This window comes from Bubalus kerabau, chromosome 2 (genome assembly GCF_029407905.1).
Source record: "Bubalus kerabau isolate K-KA32 ecotype Philippines breed swamp buffalo chromosome 2, PCC_UOA_SB_1v2, whole genome shotgun sequence".
Taxonomy (NCBI): domain Eukaryota; kingdom Metazoa; phylum Chordata; class Mammalia; order Artiodactyla; family Bovidae; genus Bubalus; species Bubalus kerabau.
Window position 1 is genome coordinate 133,750,021 of NC_073625.1, and position 17,124 is coordinate 133,767,144.

At 39.6% G+C, this 17,124-nt stretch overlaps 1 protein-coding gene across 2 annotated transcripts in view; it reads left to right on the top strand.

Annotated features, from left to right (window-relative positions):
- Window positions 1–17,124, top strand: part of PEX5L (peroxisomal biogenesis factor 5 like) — a 290,800-nt gene that overhangs the window by 257,831 nt on the left and 15,845 nt on the right. For both annotated transcript variants that reach the window (XM_055568977.1, XM_055568976.1), the window contains exons 7-9: window positions 7,917–8,033; window positions 10,229–10,372; window positions 13,621–13,691. In XM_055568977.1, coding sequence (XP_055424952.1) covers window positions 7,917–8,033; window positions 10,229–10,372; window positions 13,621–13,691 — 332 coding nt within the window. The remainder of the gene's footprint in view (window positions 1–7,916; window positions 8,034–10,228; window positions 10,373–13,620; window positions 13,692–17,124) is intronic.

Sequence of the window (17,124 nt, forward strand, 5' to 3'; positions counted from 1 at the left end):
AAGTATACATACATCCTCTCCCTCTTGAGCCTCCCTTTCACACCCTCATCCAACCCCTCTCCATCTAGAGCATCTCCATCTACAGCTCCCTGTGTTATACAAGTTCCCACTATCTATTTTACACATGGTAATGTATGTATTTCAATGCTAATCTCCCAGTTTGTCCCACCCTCTTCTTCCCCTTGCTGTGTCCACAAGTCCATTCTATATGTTTTTGTCTCTAGTCCTGCCCTGCAAATAGGTTCATCATTACCATTTTTCAAGATTCCATATATATGCGTTAATATATGATATATGTTTTTTTCTGACTTGCTTCACTCTGTATAACAGGCTCTAGGTTCATCTGTCTCTGTTCAACCTACTCAAATTCATTCCTTTTTATGGCTGAGTAATATCCCATTGTATATATGTACCACAACTTCTTTATCCACTCATCTCTCGATGGACATCTAGGTTGGATGGAAGCTGTTTTAAGAAAATCTTACTTTTTCACTAAAATAACACATGCTAGCAATAGAAGATATGGTAAATGCTAAAAAGTGCAAGGAAAGGTTTTGGGGCAAATTCCTCATAATTCCAACCCATGAACTGTAGGTACATTTCTCTAGCCTTATTTTTTTTTTCCCTCACACATTACTTGCTGTTTTCTATCATTGTGACCATACTACATAACAAGGAACATTATAACTCAAGGCCTATCCCATGTTGTAATAAATTCTTCATAAGTACTATTTTAATTGCTATGTAACAGTCCATTTTTGCAATAGTCTTCTTAACCTTGCTCTTATTTTTGAATAATTGGGTAGAAAAGAAAGACTTAAATAGAGAGGAAAAGCATCTAAGAGAGAATATGTATATACAGAAATTAAAACACCAGCATACTCACAGAAGTGCATTTGAACTTTGAGATTGTGGGTGATTTTTGTTTCATTCTTTATATTTTTCTCAAAGGTACAAAAGCACTTGTAAGCACACCTACTTTTACTGAACATTTACCATGTGCTTTGTGCCACAGATACACTTTCTCATTTGGTCCTTATAGAGACTAACCAAGACCACTAGTCTATATTCATTTTAAGGATAAGGAAAATGAGACCTGGAGATATTACAGGACTTGTAGAACTGTGGTGTTGGAGAAGACTCTTGAGAGTCCCTTGGACTGCAAGGAGATCAGCCCTGAGATTTCTTTGGAAGGAATGATGCTAAAGCTGAAACTCCAGTACTTTGGCCACTTCATGCAGAGTTGACTCATTGGAAAAGACTCTGATGCTGGGAGGGATTGGGGCAGGAGGAGAAGGGGATGACAGAGGACGAGATGTCTGGATGGCATCACTGACTCGATGGACGTGAGTCTGAGTGAACTCTGGGAGTTGGTGATGGACAGGGAGGCCTGGCATGCTGCAGTCCATGGGGTCACAGAGAGTCGGACATGACTGAGCGACTGAACTGAACTGAACTGTAGAAGGTCAGCTATAGAGCCAGAATTTGTTTCTAAATCAACATGATGAGACAGATTCCGTTCTTAACCACCATACTGCATATCCCAAGTTTGTAGTAAAATACCACTGTTATCATCAGAAAACTATTTTTAAAATGAAAATGGATTGCAAACAATAGCTCGTTTCTGGTGTGAGCATATAATTTATTACCTGTAGCGCATAAAAAGTAATCTACCAGCATCCCAGAACAGCTGACAAAATCATCAATACATAAAATCCCCTCAGTCATGTCTAAAATATTTAAAATTCAAACGTGTTTCAGGTTTCTCTGAAATTGATTAGGAATGAAAAAAAGAATCAGTGTTAATTGCAGTTACCAGAATGAAGTCTGGATTCTGAGACTGGATGAAAATTGATTGTGCTAAAAGTAGTCTTCTGTAATTAAATGAAACTGTGCGGTGCACTTTAATTAGTCAGCAGAACTTATTCTAAGTGGTAACAGTCAGTCCTGGTGTACCTCATTAAATTAGGGCCTGACAGCCCCACCTCAACTGAGGTTCTCTTTCCACAGCAATTTTATGCATCTACTGCTCTAATTTGAAACTGCAGGAAAGGTGACTTTTGTAATTTAGAAGTACACCTTACAAAATCTTCCTCATTTTTTCATTCAAAAGACTTTTAATAGCTTTAGATGCCAAGGAGTCTCACTAGGGAAACTTAACTGCCTTAGAAAATACTTGAAGTCATTGGCACTTCACACCACCCATCAGGGGGCTTGGGAAAGTCAGTAAACATTATAAAATTCACTTGATAGATTTCTGTTTGTTTCTATTCAGACAAGCTGAACCTGCATCTTTAAAAGCCTATTCAAGAAAATGAGCCCCTTCAGTATGAAAATGAAACCTTCAGCGCAGGTTTCATGGTATTTTAAAAAGGAAAGATAATTTTTATCATTTTTTAACCTTTCTTAAATTATAAAAGCAATGCATACTCATAGAAAATTCAGGAAGTACAAAAGAGCATAAGGAGGCAGGAAAAAACATCACCCATCAGCCCTTCATTCAAAGACAGTTTACTCTTTTTTTTTAATTTTTAATTGGAGGATAATTGCTTTACGATGTTGTGTTGGTTTCTGCCATACAACAGAGTGAATCAGTCATAAGTATACATATGTCACCTCCCCCCTACTCCCTGCTCCATCCTAACCCTTTGGGTTGTCATAGAGCACCAGCTTGAGCTTCCTGTGTTATACAGCAACTTCCCACTAGCCATCTATTTTACATGTGGTAATGTATGTGTTTCAATGCTATTCTCTCAGTTTGTCCCACCATCTCCTTCCCCTGTTGTGTCTACCAGTCTGTTCTCGATGTCTGCATCTCTATTCCTGCCCCGCAGATAGGTGCCTCAGTACCATTTTTCTAAATTCTGTATATATGCATTAATATACAATATTTGTTTTCCTGACTTCATTCTGTGTAACAGGCTCTAGGTTCATCCACCTCACTAGAACTGACTCAAATTTGTTCCTTTTTATGGCTGAGTAATATTCCATTGTGTGTGTGTGTGTGTGTGTGTGTGTATATAAAATATCACAACTTCTTTATCCAGTCATCTGTTGATAGACATCTAGGTTGCTTCCATTTCCTGGCTATTGTAAATAGTGCTGCAGTGAACATTGGGATACATATGTCATTTTGAATTATGATTTTCTCATGGTATATGCCCAGTAATGGAACTGCTGGGTCATTTGGTATTTTGGGGGGCTTCCCTGGTGGCTCAGATGGTAAAGAATCTGCCTGCAATGCAGGAGACCAGGTTTGATCCCTGGGTCGGGAAGATCCCCGGGAGAAGAGCATGGCAACCCACTCCAGTATTCTTGCCTGGAGAATCCCATGGACAGAAGAGCCTGGCAGGCTACAGTCCATAAGGTCACACAGAACTGGACATGACTGAAGTGACTTAGCATGCATGCATTGGTAGTTTTATTCCTAGTTTTTTAAGGAATCTCCATACTGTTCTCCATAGTGGCTGTACCAATCTACATTCCCATCAACAGTGCAAGAGGGTTCCCTTTTCTCCATACTGTCTCCAGCATGTATTGTTTGTAGATATTTTTTTTGCTGATGGTCATTTTGACCAATGTGAGGTGATACCTCATTGTAATTTTGATTTGCATTTCTCTAATAATGAGTGATGTTGCGCATTTTTCATGTGTTTATTGGCCATCTGTATGAAAGACAGATTACTTTTAACATGGCAGGATATTTCACCTAGTCTTTTATCTAGCTGTTATATAACTGAGATCATTCTGTTTACACAATTTGGTGTTCTACCAGAAAGGCTCATTGAAAGAGCCATTTTGAATTTTATTCCTAACCTTAACCTGAATAACTGGTGGCCATTCCGTGGACTTCTAGCATATCAGATATGCATTACCAAGATGCCTGCTGTCCTGAGCCTTTGTTGAGGGGAAAGCCTCTACTGTTGGGACAGAACCCATATCTGTGGTAGAAATGAGTATTCTGGACATAGTAAAGAAGAAATGCTGTTTACTTAATAGCCTGGGATTAATCACACTGGGCTGGCCCTTTTTCCCTGCATGTTTATATTCAGAAGAAATACGCTTTGAATTATCATTTAGAGCAACTTTGAAGACGAGGTCTCACCCCTGAACAACCACTACCCAGGAATGAGGGTGGAGTAGAGGATGAGACTGGGAGGATTAAAAGATAAAGAGCAACCTTTGATGGGATGTCAGCAAGTCACAGGTTTAGAATCATAGAAACTGAGATTTGCAAAGAAATTGGACCTCAGTTCCAAACTCTGATGTTCAAGCAGTACCCATTTCACTGTTTTCTTTAAGGAAAATAGTGGTTTCCAAGCAGGTCACTTAGTCTCAGTCACCAAATATGGAATGCTTATGTGGTGCCAAAAAACAAGGACAGAGTCTCCACCTTCCTGTCTATCATGCTAACTGCTAACAGCCAACCAAGCCCCAAAGGGTTGATCCAAGTCCAGTTTGTATCTCTTTTTCTGTCATGTGGGGATCTGAGTTCCTAGCACACCCTGTCTCATTCTCTTGGAGGTCAGGCCAGTTTGTCAGGGAAATCCTTAAAAGCTAAGCATCATTTCCCACTTATCTCAGAACCCACCACCTTCCTTCTCTTTTCCTGTCCCTGGAAATCTCCCCTCCTCCCTTAAGGTCTTTAAGATACTTGTCCCCTTTTCCTCCCTCCAGAACACCTCAAGTACTCTCTTCAGGCTTAGTAAAATAGAAGCCAACCAGGGACAGATCTTGCAGAAAATGTCTGCTTCAGTCCCCTGAAGTAAGGGAGAGCAAATGGCCTGGTTTCCCCTTGGGAAGACATAAAGGAAAGTTATAAAGAGGAAAACACAGTGTTATTTTTTGAAAAATCATCCTGCTGTAGAAGACCTTGAAGATTCAGTCGAGTTCACACCCAAAGCAAGTCTCCTTCATTCTTTAGCACCAGGAGGACACCTTTGCCATAATATGATGAGTCCAGGCCTAGAAACCAGACTGTGGTTCAGAACCTGTGTAATCCTAGCTTTCTGACCATAACCCTCTAGGCTGAGTTTTCTCCTAGCACAGAGCTTGGCACAGAGTAGGATAAACCAGTGTTGCTCTCTGTGCCTATGGCCAGCTGCTTCCCAAGCCACTGCCCAGCCAGTCCCAAAGGAGCTACTCTAATTCTTCATTGTTATTGTTCAGTGACTCAGTCCTGTCTGACTTGTGACTCATGGACTACAGAATGCCAGGCTTGCCTGTCCTTCACTATCTCCTGGAGTTTGCTCAAACTCATGCCCATTGAGTTGATGATGCCATTAAACCGTCTCATCCTCTGTTGCCCTCTTCTCTTGCCCTCGGTCTTTCCCAGCATCAGGGTCTTTTCCAATGAGTCGGCTGATGGAATAGGCTGGCCAAAGTATTAGAGCTTCAGCAACAGTTTTTCCAAGGAATATTCAGGGTTGATTTTCTTTAGGATTGACTGGATTGATCTCCTTGCAGTCCAAGAGACTCTCTAGAGTCTTCTCCAACAGCACAGTTCAAAAGCATTAGTTCTTCGGCACTCAGCCTTGTTTATGGTCCAACTCTCACATCCATACATGACTTCTGGAAAAACCATAGCTTCAACTATACGGACCTTTGTCAGCAGAGTGACATCTCTGTTTTTTAATACAGTGTCTAGGTTTGTCATCGCTTTTCTTCCAAGGAGCAAGCACCTTTTAATTTCATGGCTGCAGTCACCATCTGCAGTGATTTTGGAGCTCAAGAAAATAAAGTCTGTCACTGTTTCCATTGTTTCCCCATTTACTTGCCATGAAGTGATGGGACTTGATGCCATGATCTTCATTTTTTGAATGTTGAGTTTTAAGCCAGCTTTTTCACCCTCCTCTTTCACCTTCAAGAGGCTCTTTAGTTCCTCTTTACTTTCTGCCACTAATGTGGTATCATCTGCATATCTGAGGTTATTGATATTTCTCCTACTAGTCTTGATTCCAGCTTGTGGTTCATCCAGACTGGCATTTTGCATGATGCACTCTGCATAGAATTTAAATAAGCAGACTGACAATAGACAGCTTTGACTTACTCCTTTCCCAATTTTGAACCAGTCCGGTATTCCATGTCCAGTTCTAATTGTTGCTTCTTGACCTGCTTATGGGTTTCTCAGGAGGTAGGTAAGGTGATCTGGTAGTCCCATCTCTTTAATTTTCCAGTTTGTTGTGATCCACCCTAAGGGTTTAGTATAGTCAATGAAGCAGAATTGGATGTTTTTCTGGAATTCTCTTGCTTTTTCCTATGATCCAACAGGTGTTGGCAATTTGATCTCTGGCTCCTCTGCGTCTTCAAAACTCAGCTTGTACATCTGAAATTCTTGGTTCATCCACTGCTGAAGCCTAGCTTGAAGGATTTTTAAACTAGCTTGAAGGACTTTTAAGCTAGCATGTGAAATGAGCAAAATTGTATGGTAGTTTGAACATTCTTTGGCATTGTCCTTCTTTGGGATTGGAATGAAAGCTGACCTTTTCCAGTCCTGTGGCCATCGCTGAGTTTTCCAAATTAGCTGGCATATTGAGTGCAGCACTTTAACAGCATCATCTTTTAAGTTGTGAATTTGAAATAGCTCAGCTGAAATTCCATCACCTCCACTAGCTTTGTTTGTAGTGATGCTTCCTAAGGCCCACTTGACTTCACACTTCAGGATATCTGACTCTAGGTGAGTTGCCACACCATCATGACTGTCCAGGTCATTAAGACCTTTTTTGTATAGTTCTTCTGTGTATTCTTGCCAGTTCTTCCTAATATCTTCTGCTTCTGTTAGATCCTTACTTTTTCTGTCCTTTATTGTGCCCATCTTTCCATGAAATGTTCCCTTAGAATGTCTAATCTTCTTGAAGAGATCTCTAATCTTTCCCATTCTATTGTTTTCCTCTATTTCTTTGCATTGTTCACTTAGAAAGGCTTTCTTATCTCTCCTTGCTATTCTCTGGAACTCTGCAATCAGTTGGGTATATTTTTCCCTTTCTCCTTTGCGTTTCACTTCTCTTCTTTTCCCAGGTATTTGTAAAACTTCCTCACACAACCATTTTGCCTTCTTGCATTTCTTTTTCTTGAGGATGGTTTTGCTCACCGCCTACCGTACAATGTGACAAACCTCTGTCCATAGTTCTTCAGGCACTGTATCAGATCTAATCTCATGAATCTATTTGTCACTTCCACTGTAGAATCATAAGGGATTTAATTAGGTCATACCTGAATGGGCCTCGTGGTTTTCCCTACTTTCTTCAGCTTAAGTCTGAATTTTATAATAAGGAGCTCATCACCTGAGCCACCGTCAGGTGGCTTATTTTTGCTGACTGTATAGAGCTTCTCCATCGTTGGCTGCAAAGAATATAATCAGTCTGATTTCAGTACTGACCATCTAGTGATGGTCATGAGAGTTGTCTCTTTTGTTCTTGGAAGAGAATTTCCTATGACTAGCACATTCTCTTGGCAAAACTCTGTTAGCCTTTGCCTTGCTTCATTTTGTTCTCCAAGGCCAAACTTGTCTGTTACTCCAGGTATCTCTTGACTTCCTACTTCTGCATTCCAATCTCATTGCCTAGCAGCAACTCTAGGAGAGGCTGCCCTTCCCAAAATGTGTGTCAGGTACCCACACTTGAAACTATACAAATAATGGATTTTTAGCTGAATTTGGTTTTATATGATCCTGGTTCTTCAGGTGGTAACTATGTTTCTCCCAGAGAAAAATCACAGCTACTACTCTTTGACACCTTGAGTGCTGAGTGCCCTCCAGAAGCTCTTCAACCATGAGTGTCATTGGATGTGGCCAATTTGAACACTTTATTCCTCCCCAGAAGTCATTTTTATCTGTGAGAAAAACTGTCTCTTGGAAATAAACCAAATGATATAGCATGTTCTTAAATCCATCTATCTTCATTTCTCCTGTCTTCTAGTCAGATACAGAGTTTTGGGATAAGATGCAAGCAGAATGGGAAGAAATGGCCCGGAGGAACTGGATATCGGAGAACCAGGAAGCCCAGAACCAGGTTACAATCTCAGCCAGTGAGAAGGTGACCATTTCTCTTTTTTCAAATGTTGACCAGTTTTCTCATCTTCTTTGGATCACATTTTTATAAATTAGTTGATAATTATTTTGTGGCGGAAAAAATCCAAAAATTAAATAGACTGTTTAATATCGATCTGACCTGGAAGAAATTCTGGTAGATGGAAACAGTGTAATCATGCAATGTGTGAAGGCAGCAAATCTGGAATGGAACACGCTTATTTTTTATCAGTGTTAACACAGTTTGGCAGCCAACCAGAGCTTGGCCAGTCACTGAACTATTGAGGGTTAGTTAGAACAAGAGCTGGGCTAATCCCACAATGCTCAAACCATGTCGATAAGCTGACAGAAGTGATATTAATGGGTGGGAGGTTGAAAAGGGGGGCTTCAGGCTTTATTTCACTGGTAGTCTTTATGCTGCTAGCAAAGAATTCAGTGGAGAAGACACACTTCACACAGCTGGGTCAAGTACCAGGGGGATTCCTCGAGCCCCAGAAAATGTGAGTACAGTCCACAGCCAGCTAAATCCCCCTGTGAAGCCCCAGTTGCTCTAGGATTTATGCTTTTTAAAATGCCTGGAAAAAAAGAAAACACTGAGAAATCAGTTTAAGTGACTTGAAAGACAGAAAGAGATGGAAAGATAGAATTTTCTTACACAGGGGAAATATATAGAGAGATGTTAATGTTATGGTTCTTTGTGGTAGAGGAATTTTCAGTTTTATTCAATTCTGAATAACTTCCATGATATTTGGTTCCATCCAACAAATTTTACTGTTTACTCAGCCCTAGATACTGGGGACTGAGATGAATAGTCTCTGATTTTAGGGGATTAACAATCTACATAATCATTAAGATGTCTTACTCCTTCCTATTCTCTGTACCACAGTAGGCAAGGCAATCTCATAAAATGAGATCAACCATCTCATTAAAATCATTAATTTTCCACAAAGAAATTGAAAGTAAGTGAGAAGAGAGAACACCGATGTGCAACATCAGTCTCTGGGCTATAACCCATGCACCTGAGATCCCCCTCCCAGGGTCCCACACCCCAACACCACTATATAAGCTGGTCATACCCTATGGATTCTGACAAAGAGTTTTGTCTTTCTAAACACCTGGGGAGAATGAAGGTCTCCATTTGATGTATTTAAAAACCTTAGTAGCATCATCAACAGACTAGCTTGTTTCTATCTATCAAATTGGTTTTTATGATAGCCTCTGCTACTAAGGTTGCAACAAATAATATCTCTGATACTTCTGATGAGAGTTTATCATGGCATACTTTCTCAAAATCAATTCTGCCTCATATATCAAGGGCTCAAAATAGTTCGTAGCCTTTAGCATAATAAATCCTTCTAGAAGTCTATCCAAAGATAATAATCATATGCAGTCAAAGATCTGAGCATAAGACTTTCACTGTAGCTTTATTTATGATAACAACAATAAAAATTGAAACTAACCTGAGTGACCATCAAAAGATTGATTAATTTTTAGCATAATATAAATAATTTTAATAATTAAAATTGAATGGGGCTTAAGCTACAACCTTGCTTTTATAGCATGGACTTGTTTAACTTATATACTCATAGAAAATACTAGAAGGTTATTTGTATAATCTGTATTATTTAAATTTTTGCAACAAAAGAAAATCTATAACTTTTAAACATGCATTCTCAATGGAGAGATACAGCCCCACAATGGGATAAAAACTGGTTTGGTGAGTAGAAGGTGAAAAAATATCCTAGATGTTACAATAGTAACATCCAAAGGGCAACTGTATATAAACAGATGTACAGTATGTGGTATTAACATTTCAAGAGACTGCATGGCAGCATTGTGCAAAAGTTTGTCCTAAAAGTCAATATTTTTAAAATCTTGTGGGTAAATGACTGAAACAAAAAGAACAAAAGAAATATCAGAAGGAAAACAAACTCCAAAATATTAACAGTGATCATATTTAGGTTGCAACGTTACAGGTATCTTTTTGTTTCTTTTTATATTATTCAGTAACAAAATAATATCTAACATTTACACCATGAAAATGTACTACAGTCACAATAAGGAAAAAAATAGCAATTTAAATTTCATTGAAATTAATTAAATAAATAAAATTACTTAAATTCAAATTCAGAAAGAACTGATTGAATGTAACAATGAAGAGTTAAATCAATGGATCTGTGTTGGCCCCTCTCTGTGTTATAGGGTTATTACTTTCATACTGAAAACCCCTTCAAAGACTGGCCTGGAGCATTTGAAGAAGGCTTAAAAAGGCTGAAGGAAGGGGACCTGCCAGTCACCATCCTGTTCATGGAGGCAGCAATTCTTCAGGACCCTGGAGATGCAGAGGTATCATTTCCCTTCATCCTGCCAAGCTCAGAAAGGGTCTTCATGTGCCAACAAGGGACAGAGAGTAACAGAGAGCTCTACTAGGTGGCATTTTCATCAAATAAAGTTTCCCAAAGGAGTTAACCTCGCTAAGTCTGATACATGTTTGTAAGTTACAAAAACCATCTAACCATCTCTGCAGTGTCGACAGTGCCCAAAAATAAAAGGTGGGGACAAGAAATGAAACACCAAAACGGCCAACCTGGAGGCTCAGCAGTAGTTTTCATGGGGCAGAGCATGGTTTTATCTGGGTCTAGAGCCACACCATATCCCACCCTTGATTTACTCACTTAGCATTTATTCAGCATGTATTATGTCCCAAGAACTGTGCTAGGCATGGGCTAAAGGATTGAGCAGCTGGAGAAAAAATGGACCAGTTGAAAGGACAGATTTGTGATCTATCTGCAAGACAAGTAAATCAGTCAGTGCAGTGTAATACATGTGGTGTCAGAGTGTGCACAGGATGCTGGGAGAGCAGAAAGCAAGGGTTCTGACCCAGCCTTGCCCTTCAAGTGAATCCAAAGCTGAGTTTTGAAGGAGAGATAATTAAAAACTGTAAGGAGGTCCAGCTGTTGCGTAGAGGGAATGGTTCATGGGTGGCAGAGAGACAGGAAACATTGGATCCATGGTAAGAGAGGAGGAGACAGGGGCAAGAGAGGAGGCACAAAGAAGTAGCCAGGAGTTGAACTTCATGTTGAAAGCCATGGGGAACCACTGTGGGAGAGGGACATGATCAGATTTGCATGTAAGACAAGCCCCTTTCTATGAGACATGAAGGGTTCTTCGACATGGAGACTGGGAAACCACCGAAGAGGCTTCTGCAGCTTTATCTTGGTTCACTAAGTCTCCCACTTGCCAAGGCCTGTAATAAGATACTGGCAGGTATAAAGGCTTCCTTCTTAGTTTATAATTTTCAGAAAACATCTTATATGGGGATATTCCCAGAGGAACTGCAGAAATTTGTATACAGTGCTGAGAAGGCAGTAGAGAATAGTGGTTAAGCCTCTGGGATCTGCTACCTAACCATGTGATTCAAATTCCTGCTCTACCATTTATTAGCCAAGAGTCATGTGATCTGGAAGGCAGCTATCTCACCACTATACCACCAGCGCAGCACAGTAAGCCATGTGGTCTGGGACAAGCTGTTTAAACCCTCTAAGGTTTGGTTCCCTCACATGTAAAATGGACATCACAATTATAACTGTCTCATTGGGTACTGTGAGGATTAAGTAAATTCATAGAAATTAAAGTGCTTAGTTCAGTGCCTGACATGTCAGTATTTAGTCCTCATCATTATTATTGGTTGTACTGAGTTTGTACAGAAAGAACAAATAAATAAATTACTAGTTAAAGCCCCTAGTATGTTGTTACTCAAAATGTTTACAGTGAAATGAGACTGAATTGAGAGTTGAAATTCTGAAACAAAATATTGGAATTTTTAGATCAATCAATTTAGAAAAGAAAGTCATTGCATTAATAAGAAACTACAACCCCCTCAACAAAATAATGCCCTCATACATTTCTAAGTGCTGTGTGTTTTGATACATAATATGTCATTTGTCACAACAGCCCTGGGTAATTAATGGTTACCAGCACACTTGGTAACTAATGGATCCTAGATAAGGACCAGGACTTCTGAATCAATGGAGACCCAAGGCTAAGATAACTGATGGTCTGTGAATGGTGAAAATGCTACTGCACCCAAAGGCTAGGAAGACGCCCCCAGAAAAAGATTGTTTCATCGATCTTAAGCATTCTAAGATGTATGAAAGGTGAAATCAAAATAGAAGCTGCTCTGAATATATTTAAAGATGTAAAAGAGTCCCCAATATTCTGGGAGGGAAATACTCAGTACTTTTTTATGAATTTGTATCATATGTGTAATAATAACCCATGAGGGAAAAAATGGATACAATTTTTTCAGCACTTTAAGATGACACTGGGCTTCCCAGGTAGTGCTAGTGGTAAAGAACCTGTCTGCCAATTCAGGAGATATGAGACCCAGGTTCATCCTTGGGTCAGGAAGATCCCAGAAGAGGGTGTGGTAACCCACTCCAATATTCTTGCCAAGGAAATCCCATGGACGGAGCAGCCTGGCGGGCTACAGTCCATAGGGTCACAAAGAGTCAGACACAACTGAAGCGACTTACTGGACAGCATGCACACAAGATGACGCTATATGTTTTGATAGAGTTTTGTTTTAAAATGTTCATAGCATTGATTTTCAAAGGTGGGGGTGGGTTATGCAAGCCTTTTTAAATCCCTACAACTGATACACCTCAGGCAAATCTGAGGACAATGTGTGTAATGAGAGGTTTTGTTGATGTACATTGTGCTTGTAATGGTGTGCGAATTACTCTCCTTAAAAGTATATGAGTGGAAATCTTTTATATTAAAAACTTTCATTCCAGATGTGAAAAACATTATCTATTTGAAGATATTCTTTACATTATTGACTTTAGCAAAGGACTAGAAACAACAGAGAGCAGTAAGGGGATTAGTTGTGGGAATAATGGGATATCCATTTAACAAAGGAAATTCAAAATTATAGATTTTGAAGGGGATTTTATAAAAACATAAAAGAATTAACAATGTAATACAAAGTGTAAATGTAAGCTATAAAATTATATGTATATTATATTGCATTTTATATGTGTTTTATGCTTTTTAGCTATTGTATTGTGGTGAATACGTGTGACCGGGGAGAGGTTTTTTCCCCTAGTTCCTAAATTTCCCGTTACCTCTTATAGTAACTACTTGACTTTCATTTATGCAAACTACTTCTATTGTGTACATCTTGAGATTCTTTATTGTAAACTTTTAACTACTTATATTTCTAAATTATTTTTCTACCTCTTTTCCTGATAAATGCATACTTTTATAAATTTATCTTTTGGTTCTAAGATACCTAATATCATGAAACCTCAGAGACAGACTCAAGAGGTTCTATGGGCCACAGGAGAGGATACTTAGAGTTTGTAACTAATGACAGCAACTCTTGACCTGGATGCCACAAAAGAATTTGAATAAAGAAATGCAGGTGATGTTGTAATGTTTCTCTCTTTACAAGACCCACATCCAAGTCAGGGTGCTCCACAGAGAGGGAATTGTCACATGTAAACAAACCAGCTAAAGTACATGATTGACTCTGCTTCCTCTTGCAACGTTGACATCAGTCATTGTTTGTTTTTTTTTTTTTTTTTTTGTAGGCATGGCAGTTCCTCGGGATAACCCAGGCAGAGAATGAAAATGAACAAGCAGCTATTGTCGCCCTCCAGAGGTAGATAAAACTAGGCACAAAATCACGGGCCAGGTGGACACTTGTTAAAGGACTTCTTGCTGTTTCAGATTTGTCTTTTGACCCTTAAGTACAGAATTTGACCAAGATCAGTACCAAGACACCAGATATTATTTACATTTAGCTCTGGAAAACAATGTATGAAGAAAAAATGTTCCTAAATCACAATGTTTTACCATCTACAAATTGACCTTCATTGGCACAAGAGTCTATGTCAAAAGCAGTCATAAAATAGATTCACTGAATCAATAGTTCTTTTTAGTTTTCTAGCCTTCTGCAGCATCTGAAAGTTTTCTTCAGGAAGAACATACTCAGAATAATGTCAGCATAATGTTAACTCCAAGTGTCTACGAAGAATCTGCTGAGATAGTTTCATCATCCTGACCCCCTGACTAAAATTCTAGGCTTCACTGGGTGGGAATAGCATCACGCGATACTTGATTAGCGCCCCTATTTAAACCATGGAAAAACAGCCCCTCCCAAATAGACTTTCACTTTCCCTGCTGCTGCTGCTAAGTTGCTTCAGTTGTGTCCGACTCTGTGCGACCCCATAGACGGAAGCCCACCAGGCTCCCCCGTCCCTGGGATTCTCCAGGCAAGAACACTGGAGTGGGTTGCCATTTCCTTCTCCAATGCGTGAAAGTGAAAAGTGAAAGTGAAGTCGCTCAGTCGTGTCCGACTCTTAGCGACCCCATGAACTGCAGCCTTCCAGGCTCCTCCATCCATGGGATTTTCCAGGCAAGAGTACTGGAGTGGGGTGCCATTGCCTTTTCCGTCACTTTCCCTACTCTTTATAAATAAGTAAATACACGCGCGCACACACACACACACACACACACATTTGTTATACATTATCAGTTCCTAAACAACTGATATAGGTACTGTGAGGACTTGCTCAACTGGGATTCCATCACCTCCACTAGCATTGTTTGCAGTGATGCTTCCTGCGGCCCACTTGACTTCACACTCCGAGATTTCTGGCTCTAGGTGAGTGATCACAGCCTCGTGGTTATATGGGTCATTAAGATCTTTTTTGTATAGTTCTGTGTATTCTTGCCATATCTTCTGTTTCTGTTAGGTCCATACCACTTCTGTCCTTTATTGTACCCATCTTTGCATGAAACATTCCCTTGGTATCTCTCATTTTCTTGAAGAGATCTCTAGTCTTTCCCATTCTATTGTTTTCCTCTATTTCTTTGGATTAATCACTGAGGAAGGCTTTTTTTAATCTCTCCTTCCTGTTCTTTGGAACTCTGCATTAAAATTGGTATATCTTTCCTTTTCTCCTTTGCCTTTCACTTCTCTCCTTTTCATAGCTGTTGGTAAGGCCTACTCAAACAACCATTTTGCCTTTTTGCATTTCTTTTTTTAGAGATGGTCTTAATCCCTGACTCCTGTACAATTTCATGAACCTCAGTCCATAGTTCTTCAGGCACTCTGTCTATCAGATCTAATCCCTTGAATCTATTTGTCACTTCTACTGTATAATCATAAGGGATTTGATTTAGGTCTTATCTGAATAGTTTTCCCTACTTTCTTCAATTTAAGTCTGAATTTGGGAATAAGGAGTTCATGATCTGAGCCACAGTCAGCTCCTGGTCTTGTTTTTGCTGAGTGTATAGAGCTTCTCCATCTTTGGCTGCAAAGAATATGATCAATCAGATTTCAGTATTGACCATTTGGTGATGTCCAGGTATAGAGTCTTCTCTTGTGTTGTTGGAAGAGGGTGTTTGCTATGACCAGTACATTCTCTTTGCAAAACTCTGTTAGCCTTTGCCCTGCTTCATTCTATACTCTAAAGCCAAATTTGCCCATTACTCCAGGTATTTCTTAGCTTCCTACTTTTGCATTCCAGTCCCCTGTAATGAAAAGGACATCTTTTTGGGGTGTTAGTTCTAAAAGGTCTTGGAGGTCTTCATAGAACCATTCAATTTGAGCTTCTTCAGCATTATTGGTCAGGGCATAGACTTGGATTACTGCGATATTAAATGTTTTGCTTTGTAAACAGAGATCATTCTGTCGTTTTTAAGATTCGGACTCTTTTGTTGACTATGAGGACTACTCCATTTCTTCTAAGGGATTCTTGCCCACAGTAGTAGATGTAATGGTCATATGAGTTAAATTCACCCATTTCAGTCCATTTTAGTTCGCTGATTCCTAATATGTTAATGTTCACTCCTGCCATCTCCCATTTGACCACTTTCAATCTGCCTTGATTCATGGACCTAGCAGTCCAGGTTCCTGTGCAATATTGCTCTTTACAGCATCAGACTTTATTTCCATCACCAGTCACATCTACAATTGGGTGTTTTTTCTGCTTTGACTCCGTCTTTTCATTATTTCCGGAGTTATTTCTCCACTGATCTCCAGTAGCATACTGGGCACCTATCATCCTGGGGAGTTCATCTTTCAGTGTCCTATCTTTTTGCCTTTTCATGCTATTCATGGGGTTCTCAAGGCAAGAATACTGGTTTGCTATTCCCTTCTCCAGTGAACCACATTTTGTCAGAACTCTCCACCATGACCCATCCGTCTTGGGTGGCCCTTAGTTTCATGCAAAGTCAAGTGGGCCTTAGGAAGCATCACTATGAACAAAGCTAGTGGAAGTGATGAAATTCCAGTTGACCTATTTCAAATCCTAAAAGATGAGGCTCTGTGAAAGTGCTGCACTCAATATGCCAGCAAATTTGGAAAACTCAGCAGTGGCCACAGGACTGGAAAAGGTCAGTTTTCATTCCAATCCCAAAGAAAAGCAATGCTAAAGAATGTTCAAACTACTGTACAATTGCACTCATTTCACATGCTAGCAAAGTAATGCTTAAAATTCTCAAAGCTAGGTTTCAACAGTATGTGAGCCATAAACTTCCAGATGTTCAAGCTGGATTTAGAAAAGGCAGAGGAACCAGAGATCAAATTGCCAACATCCGTTGGATCATCAAAAAAAAACAAGAGAGTTCCAGAAAAATATCTACTTCTGCTTCATTGACTATGCCAAAACTTTTGATTGTGTGGATCACAACAAACTGTGGAAAATTCTTGAAGAGATCGGAATACCAGACCACCTGACCTGCCTCTTGAGAAATCTATATGCAGGTCAGGAAGCAACAGTTAGAACTGGACATGGAACAACAGACTGGTTCCAAATGAGGAAAGGAGTACATCAAGGCTGTATATTGTCACCCTGCTTATTTAACTTATATGCAGAGTACATCATGAGAAATGATAGACTGGATGAAGCACAAGCTAGAATCAAGATTGCCAGGAGAAATATCAATAACCTCAGATATGCAGATGACATCACCCTTACGGCAGAAAGCAAAGAAGAACTAAAGAGCCTCTTAATGAAAGTGAAAAAGGAGAGTGAAAAAGTTGGCTTAAAACTCAACATTCAGAAAACTAAGATCATGGCATCTGG